Source organism: Phyllobates terribilis, unplaced genomic scaffold (genome assembly GCF_046119375.1).
Source record: "Phyllobates terribilis strain yellow unplaced genomic scaffold, ASM4611937v1 Scaffold_4__5_contigs__length_816908805, whole genome shotgun sequence".
In the NCBI taxonomy this organism is placed as follows: Eukaryota; Metazoa; Chordata; class Amphibia; order Anura; family Dendrobatidae; genus Phyllobates; species Phyllobates terribilis.
This window is the reverse complement of record NW_027362764.1, coordinates 35,712,775-35,722,050: the sequence shown is the minus strand read 5'-3', so window position 1 is coordinate 35,722,050 and position 9,276 is coordinate 35,712,775. Positions and strand designations below refer to the sequence as shown.

At 40.0% G+C, this 9,276-nt stretch overlaps 1 protein-coding gene across 2 annotated transcripts in view; it reads right to left on the bottom strand.

Annotated features, from left to right (window-relative positions):
- Positions 1–2,467: 2,467 nt before the first annotated feature.
- The window catches only part of CRHR2 (corticotropin releasing hormone receptor 2), a 544,351-nt gene continuing 537,542 nt past the window's right edge, over positions 2,468–9,276 (bottom strand). For both annotated transcript variants that reach the window (XM_073677250.1, XM_073677249.1), the window contains one exon: positions 2,468–6,681. In XM_073677250.1, the coding sequence (XP_073533351.1) occupies positions 6,541–6,681 (141 nt within the window). In that variant the 3' untranslated portion in view covers positions 2,468–6,540. The remainder of the gene's footprint in view (positions 6,682–9,276) is intronic.

Below are 9,276 nucleotides of genomic sequence, written 5' to 3'. Positions count from 1 at the left end.
TGTCTGACTATGTCCTAATGTGTTCACTGAACACGTGCGGAGATCTAATTTAGCTGGCGCAGTGATAAAACGCTCGGGGGTTATTTGTGAGCGTGTATGACGCAAGCCGCACCGTGCCAGTAAATGAGCAAGAGATGAATGAGGTCAGGTGCTGAAAACTTCATTATACGGAAAACAGCATCGAGTCCACCATTAGCAGGAGGAATGGGAGACAGATGCAGCAGAGCTGAGAGTGTCATTTAACTCTTTCAGACCACTCTGTCTGTTTTCCTTTACTCTTTTGTCAAAACTTGGATAAGTTGACTAAATTCTATTCGACTTTAGTGAAAAGATTTGCATCATGCATTTTTTTCTGCCAAAACATGCAACAATTTCTGTGCCAAATGCTTAATGTGTGCACATACCCTTATAGACTGTGTTTCCTTGGCTAAGCAGCAACATCTAAGCCTTAGAATATTCCGTAAAATGCCAAGTCAACTGTAGTGTCTAAAAGCCAAAACCACCGGTCTCCGAAAGCAGCGGACACAAAGTCACGAGTAAAGCTTCACCGTCTAATCTACCACGGGAATCTACTATAGTCAAAGAGCTCAATGTACCATATGGTATTATGGTCGAGGATGTTCTCCATGGATTATGTTTCCAATGCTGAGCAGCCACATCGAATTCTGAGATCACCATGCAAGATGTTATTATCAAACCCATGAAATCGAATTGCCAAATGTATCAGAAGATCAGATGAGTTTTCATCGGGAAAGAGACATAAATGACTTATGTATTATATAGGCAAACCTTGTGGTTCAGGGTTATGGCCCCTACATTCTCAGGATGGGTGGAGGTCACAGAGGTTGGACCATAAGAGATAACAAAGTGATGGAATATCCTAGTTATTAAGATGTGAATAATAATTAATTGAGTTGCAACTCTCAATTATGCTTTGTGTTTCAATTCCATGTCATTTTAAAGATCTCTGCTTGCCCTCACTTTAGTTTTCTACCTGTCCTGACCTTATACTTTGTACAGCTGAGACGTTGATACATTGTATCCACTGTAGACAAATAATCTATATATCTATTGTCCTGATAGTTTGTTACAATGTATCAGAGCAGGTAACATGTATCAATCCGGATTCGATACAGTTGATCTCCTGGAGGATTGTCTGCACACAATTGTAGCAAACACTCAGCTGTGAGAAATATTAGATCTTTTTGAGCTTTATGTGTCTGAATGAGAATAGAAAAATGTTAATTCGCTGACAGCAATCAGAGATGGAAACACATTCAGTGAATTGTGGAGCATTTGTATCCAGTCTGAAGTATATTCTGTGAACTAAATGCATCCTATTCACTGACGTGTGGCAGAATGGAAAGAAATTGTAACAGAAAGGGGAATTAATCGAGTCGGTCATTTTGTATACCAGTCTCGATCCTGCGTTCACTGGAGTACGATGCATCAAATTAATTAAGTCACTTTTTTATCTTAGGGTATTCGCTGCCATTTTTTGTGCCAAATTCTTCAAAATGGCGCACACCGTTCATGAATTTTGTGCAAAGTAAAAAATATTCCTTATTCTTGCCTTTTACCTTTATTGCGACTTTTTAAACCTTGTTGAAAGGGGCATGTAAAAAATAAAGTAGAAGAGCTGAAAAAACCCTGAATTTGCAATGTTTTGATGAATTTGGTGCAAAATCCACCAGTGCAAAAAAAAAAAGACAAGACAAAGGGCCTGATTCAACACTATTATTTTTTTGTCTAGTTTTTGATGTTTTGTGCCTTCTTTTTTGTTAGTGTCTTATTCATTATTCCATTTACTCATTCTTTGAAGTCTATTTTATATGTTTTTTTTTTTATGTTAGCCATCGTGGGTGGAGTTTTGGGTTTCCAGATGTTTTCGCCTTTATTCAACATTTGCATCTTTTTGAAAAGTTGCAAAATTTGCTGCACATTTACTCCTCCAGTCCCTAACCGGAGTAATTTTATGGACGCCAGATATTTTTCCCCAATTTTTGAGCCACTTGACAAAACATCTGCCTTTTGCTTTAAAAAGATGCAAACAAGCTTAAAGAGAAAAATTAAAACTATTTTGCACAAAATTCATGAACCTTTTGAATAATTTGGTGCAAAAAAACAAACAAAACAAAAAATAACCTTGAATAATGACTCCAATTATGAGTTAATAGACCCCACAAATGATGAATAGAGGCCAATGATTAACTCTTTTATCAGTCCTAAACCAGAGATCTGCAGCTTCCTGACAGAGCATGCTGGGAGTTGTAGTTTCCCTACGGCTTGTAAGCTACAAGTTGCAAACCACAGCCCTAAACATTCATTAGATCTTGCTCAAAAAAACTTGCAACATTTCAGAATGTTTTGGTAAATCGTCGCTTTAGAGTAAATATTAAATCTTTTTTTTTAACTTTTTACTGGAAATATATAAATCTGAGAATAAACAAAACAAAGAAGCCGTGAATTTTTTTGAAATCACAATTTTAATAAATAAAGCTTTTTTTCAGATTTTTTTTTGTAGAACAATTGCAATTTTTTTTTTCTCTTTTTTTTTTTTAAAGAAACAGGATAAATAAAGTAGAAAAATATCGACGAGGCGGCCAGCGGCACAGATCCGGCATCGCTAAGCTCACTTTGTAGAAGGCAACAGACGACTTGTGCATGAATTGTCACTGCTGAACGGCAAATGTCATCGACACTAATAAATACTCACACGAAACGATCGCCCTGCTGGGAAGTTTGGCAAAAAAAAGTGCCTCGATTTGAGGCTTTTCTTTTCATGGGGGGTCATGTATCAACAGGCGAAAAAGTTGGCACGGCAAAATCTCACATTTTATAATCTTGTGCCTTGATTTTCAGTTCTAGATTCTTTTGTATATTTGGGTCAAACTTTTTGGTGCCGACTGAGTCTGCAATGTGATATGAAGGCATTACTTCTATGGGGGGAAAGAAAAAAAGGCATAATCGAAAATCCCCCTAAAATGGGCAAACTGACAAAATCCCCCAGGGTCCCCTCTCAGTATCGTGACTTGTCTCAATGGCCTGCTGGGTACACAGGTTGATACATGAGCCCCTATGGGTCTTCTGTAAGTAAACATGACAATAACAGCAAACGGTAAAAAAAAAATAAGGAAATGCAATAAATAAAGAAATAAATCGCTGTACGGTTCTCATAGATGAAACAGAATTCAGAAAATCATCAAGAAACGTTTACATTTAATTTTCTTTGTATTATATAAAAAAAAAAAAACTGGGAAAGTAAAAACGTCTCAGTAATTTGTTGACCGGGCTGACATATTCCTGATTATTATTATTTTTTTTTATATGTTGTAAAAAGTTTAAAAATCTAGAAAAATTGGAAATTTAGCACTCGCCCTAAAGGTTAGTGAGGCAAATTTGGACACGAAGGGTGCACACAAAAAAAGAAGAAGTTCAAAAGTAAATAGGACCCTTGTTCTGGTGCCGATTTACACCATAACGACTCCCAATCTTAGATAAGAGGGGCAGCATTTACCCCACTTCTAATTTCTTACTCATTATAGAAGAGGTTGGAATGAAACTCTCCCTTGTTTGAAGCAGTATTTGTAGGGATTGGGAGTCCTTTTGAAGTTGAACCTTTGCTTGGGAATAGGGTCAACGTAACCTAGGGCTCTTCGCTACACAGGCCACATATCGCCCACAGAGGCCACCTCTATGCTTTGTATGATTGTAACTCAGCTAGTAGAAGGCACTTTAGATCAATGTTTCTTGTTTGCTTGGGGCCAAACGGTCAGGATATCAGATTTTTAGCCTGATATTTTAGGGTTTGTGGCATCAAAATAATTCAGCCACAATAAGGATTGATTGCAACCTATGTGGACATGTTGGTCAAAAAAATATTAAAGTGGGTAAAAAAAAGGTTACTAGTCAAATTTTTTTATCATGCTAATCCTGGAATTTGGACCCCACCTGCCACATGCATGAGGCCCTCTCTACCGGAGTCTACGGAAGTAATAGAGCTAAGCTAGAGATTTTATCCAATGGCCATGAGGCAGTGTGGCTGGTTGAGGTCTATTTGGTCCTCATGGTGGTGGAGTCTATAGAACACCTGTCCCTTGTTTCCTCTCTACACCTGTCCCTTGTTTCCTCTCTGTGATCCAGCCCTGACCAATCTCCGTTCATGCATGTCAGTTCATCCAAACCAGGTTGAGATGACAATTTCCTATAAAAACTTTCAATGGATATAATGAGCAATCCGAAATGTTGTACCGCAGCCCTCCGAGCCTCCTTCTACCTACTGGCATCCCCGGTGCCTCTTCTGGCTAGTAGACCAGGCATGATGTCATTGGGCTCACTGAAGAGGTATCGAAGAAGCTGGAAGGTAGGAGCACTGATGTGGCCGGCGGACCAAGGTGCTATTTATCTTTTTACGCCACACTAAAAAGTTAATCTTCCTGCTGGGATACCATTCCATTGGTTGACCATGTTCAGATATTGAACACATTTTGGAATTGTTCATTATATCTATCAACATTTTTTTTTACTGAGTGCTGCAAAAGTTTTTTTTACTCAAGTCTATAACTTTTCACTCTACTTTTAGGGACGCCAATGGTTTTACTGTCTTCTCGTCTTTGGCCTCCTTGACCAACGACACCTGAGATATCAGTTTATGAATTTTCTATTCTATGAAACTTTTTTCTTTTTGAGCCCCTCTGTCTTCCCCAAATCTCCCGCTATTGCACAGATTTTTGTTTTTCTTTAGCATTTTTCTCCCTTATCATGAATGTTTGATTTTTTTTTTGTTACTTTAATTTTTTGGGGGGACCTAAAACAATCTTGTGCAGCAAGGAGAGGTAGCCTTCTTCTTAAAAGAAAGAAATCGCCACAAATCTTACAACTACATGTACTGAAATGATAATCACCCAGACGGGAAGTCAAGAGCTACCTGAGCCAATGTAACCTGTAAAACACTCCCCAGAGGAGCTGAAAGCCGTATAAGGAGAAGTCAACATCAATTCTGTACAATTTTACACCATTTGTTGGGCTAACCTGAGCCAAAAAAAGTTGCTCGTGCCAACTTTTCTTGGCCGTCATAAGGTTTGAAAAATGCTGAGGAAAAGTGGGTGTGGTTTAACAAAAATGGGCGTGGCCTATGACTGTTAGGCGTAATAATTAAAGGGCTATTGCCAACATTCCAAGTTATCACGTATTTGTAGAGCTTGGACCCCCACCAATCTAGAGAAGACTTCAAAATGTCCCATTGCAATAACATCATGGCGGCACATATGCGCCACCGTCTCATTGTTTATGGAGCTGCTAAGTGCAGCAGTCTCATAGACAATGAATAGTGAGGCCTCTCCATCCCGACGGTATTTCAGATCCCCTTTTTCATTAAATCTGGTGTTTACGTTTTTTCTTCCAACCTATAAGTGGGGGAATATATATATATATATTTTTTTTTTTTACAAAAAATATAGCAGTCCACATTCCAAAATATGTAAATTCACTAAGGCTGATAACATTGAACAATGCACTGCATATACAATTCAAATAGAGAAAAAAACCACATAATACCGGGTTAAAGATCCTTTAGCCCATCTATCGTATATTTTACATAGACCGTCCAAAAAAATCCAGAGCATGATATTGGGTCTTTAACAATCCTCATTCTTATTCTGCGTCCACATATGAATGTGTCAACCGGAGCTTTTACCCTCCACTACAGGATGAGGGGAGATCCAGGTACATCTCTCATCTAAAACTGTTTGCTGGGGAAATGTAAAGCTTGTAAAATCTATTTGTGAATTTGGTTACACCCCGCCCACGAGGAGCCAGATCAGACAATTCTGCCATAAAAAAACAAGGAGATGGAGGATCCTTTAAAAGATAAAGGCAGCAGTAGAGGGGGATTGATTCTCATGGTAAGGCAGATGAAAAAAAAAAATAATACAAGAACAAACAATCCACTGATTATTCGAGACCATTTCCCTTAAAATAATCACCTATAAATAAAGACATCCGTTAAAAACTATATTCGGTTTTGCAGAAAACGACAACTCAGAGCTCCTTAATGTCACACGTAAGATTTCTCTTTCTACCACAATGATTTTTGGGAAGAAAATCAACTTTTTTTTTTTTTTTTTCGAAATAGAAATTTACAAAGAATTTTGCTGAACCTTTGGCGCCCCAATCCATGAGTATCCAGTTTATCTACCATACTTTACAGTCCACGATACATGAAATGGACTAAAACGGAGAATTCGGTCAAAGCACTTGGTTCAATCTCGAAGTTTATATATATATATATATATAATATATATATATATATATATATATATATATATATATATATATAATTGTTAGCTGTTCCACCGCCGGAGCCGCCGAGCCCGGGCTTACCATAGCGTCTACATCGTATTCCACACTTGGGTTTGGGTCCTTTGTTCTGCGACTCTCCCCCATGTTTTGCGCACTGAACGTCCAATAAAGGTGAATTCCATCCTCCGACATAAGAAACAAAAAGATACAAGATCTCCGGAGGCCGCGGTGTTGCTGCGCTCAGATGGCCGCAGTCTGCTTTATGCTGTGAAAGCTGATCCTGGTCGGCGAGGTCGGGATGGACATTGCTCGGGCGACCCGGACGCGGAGGGAGTGGTGGTCTTGCCAGCGGTGCCACCTTTTTCTTGCAGCTGATCGAACCTAAAAAGAAGAGACAGGCAGGTCCTCTTAGACATAAATTATGGGGGGAAAAAAAGTATCTGACAGGCCTAGATACAGCAGCTCAGCAAACTGTATCACACATCAAGAGCTTAGATACCTTAGCTCAGTAGATAGTATCACGCATGAAAAGCATAGATACACCGGCTACAGAAAAGACATTATAGACTTAGATACACTAGCTCAGCAGATAACATGACACATGATGGAATTAGATACACTGGATTATTAGCAAGGTGATAAGCTTAGCTACACCAGCTCGCAAACAGTATCACACGTGATGGGTTTAGACACATTGGCTCAGTAGACTGTATCACACATGATAGGCTTAGATACTTCAGTTCATCAGACAGTATCACACGTGATGGGTTTAGACATATTGGCCAAGTAGACTGTATCACAAATGATAGGGCTTAGATACACTGTCTTAGTAGATGTATCACATAATATAGGCTAAAATACACTAGCAAAGCAAACTTACCATACAAGATAGGATTAGATACACTGGCTAGACAGATAGGATTAAATACATCAGTTCAACAGACAGCATCACACATGTTAAGCTTAGATACATACGTTTGACATACAATATCACACATCATAAGATTAGATACATCAAATCAGCAGACTGTATCGCACGTAATCAGCTTAGATGCATCAGTTCAGCGGACAGTCTCCCACGATAGGCTTAGATACACCAGTTCAATTTACAGTATGACGTCTGATCGGCTTAGATACAGTGTGATTATGACAATATGGAGGTAACTTATTATCTCCTGATTGCGGTGGACAATAATCCGCTGTTTTCTGCAGTTTGCCTTGAAGGCAGCCCAGTTAATAATCAGCGCAGATTAATAATAAATGCCCGGGCTAATGAATTAGAAACACTGTAATTAAATCTGAATATTGCAATTCATTCTTTCCGCAGAAATAAGCACAGAAATAAATCCAATGTCTCCACTGAGCTCATGTGTCAGGATGGAGATGAGGGTAAATCTGCAATGATGTTCATCTGTAGATGACAGTGTAAGAGCATCGGGGGAGTTTGCGGAAACTCTTATATGGGCACTTTAGTTGACTTACACTCTCATGAATTGCTGTCTGGCATTGTTATTGGGACTATGAACGCTGGCACTGTTATTGGGACTATGAACACTGGCACTGTTATTGGGACTATGAACGCTGGCACTGTTATTGGGACTATGAACACTGGCACTTATTGGGACTATATACATTGTTACAAGCACGCCACCTAAGTTCAGATAGGGGCGAGACTGGTTGCATGAATTTGTTGGAATCCTGGGGGAACCGTTATTCAGGGCGACCATAGACCATGTGCTGCAGCTTCTCTCAGGCACACGATAGATTCAGTTGCTGACCAGACACATCTGACAAGAGTCTTCATAAACGGTAGAACAGTAACATTTAATGAAGCACGGCCAGTGCAATGCAAATGTCTCTTTGAGCAACAGGCTCCAGTAATAACAGTACAGTCTCCTTTGCAGCACAGCAGTACACAGTCTATTACCCGGTAGCACAGTACAGCACAGTTTTGATGCATAGACAACCACAGGCTTTTCCTTCACAAGGACTCAATAGTACACAGCATTCTTTATCCTGCATGGAGACGGAGGGGGGGAGGGTGTGATGAGGGAGATGATCTCTATGACAGGCTTCCTTCCAGTCCTTATCTTCCTGGCCAATAATACTCCACACTGTTAGCTCAGAGAGTCTATCTGACTTGTGTTTAGCTTCCCTCCTGACCTGAATTCTGTTCCCTTGACTTCTGTTAGATACAGATCATAAGCCACCTTGCTCTTTGGCTCCAGCCAGACAGTAAACAGCTTCCCCACAATCCCTCTGGGGCTCTGCTAAAACACTCCCTGTCTCCTGTGACTGTGTTAACCCCTCTAGTTGCTGGATGCTTCTGGAACACAACACTTCCTGTCTCCTGTGCTTGTGTTACTCCTAATAGTTGCTGAATGCTTTTAAAGCAACAGCACTACTTCTGCATGTCACAACATGACTGGCACTGTTAGTGGGACTCTGTAAATGTCTGGCACTGTTATGTGGTCACTATGGTGTGTTGTCAGAATAGGACTGCTGTAGGTCAATGTAGATGGCTCAAAATAGGGGAAGGCAACTGTAATAGCGGCACTCGGCAGGAGGGCACAGTTATAGGGACACTATTGTGGTCCTATAAATGGCTGGCACTGTTGTGGGAATGCTGGAGCTCGCTGGCACTATTATATTTGCTCTGTGACTGGATCAGATGTTATAAGAGTGCCATAGGGGCTGGCATGGCTTTTTTTAGGAACTTATTTTGACATTAGCATGGACAGCTAGAATCATTTCTGGGGATTGGTGGCTGGGTGGTACTGCTATGGTGGATCGGTGACTGGCACTGCACTGTTCAGGCACCTATGACATTAATATGGATGTCTGGAACTGATACAGGCTAATGGGAACGCTGTGGCAGGTGGTGTTATATTGAAACACTGTAGATGGCTGGCACTGATATATGGCACTTTGACTTGTTAGCATTGCGTTGTGATAATGATGACATGCTGGCAGTAA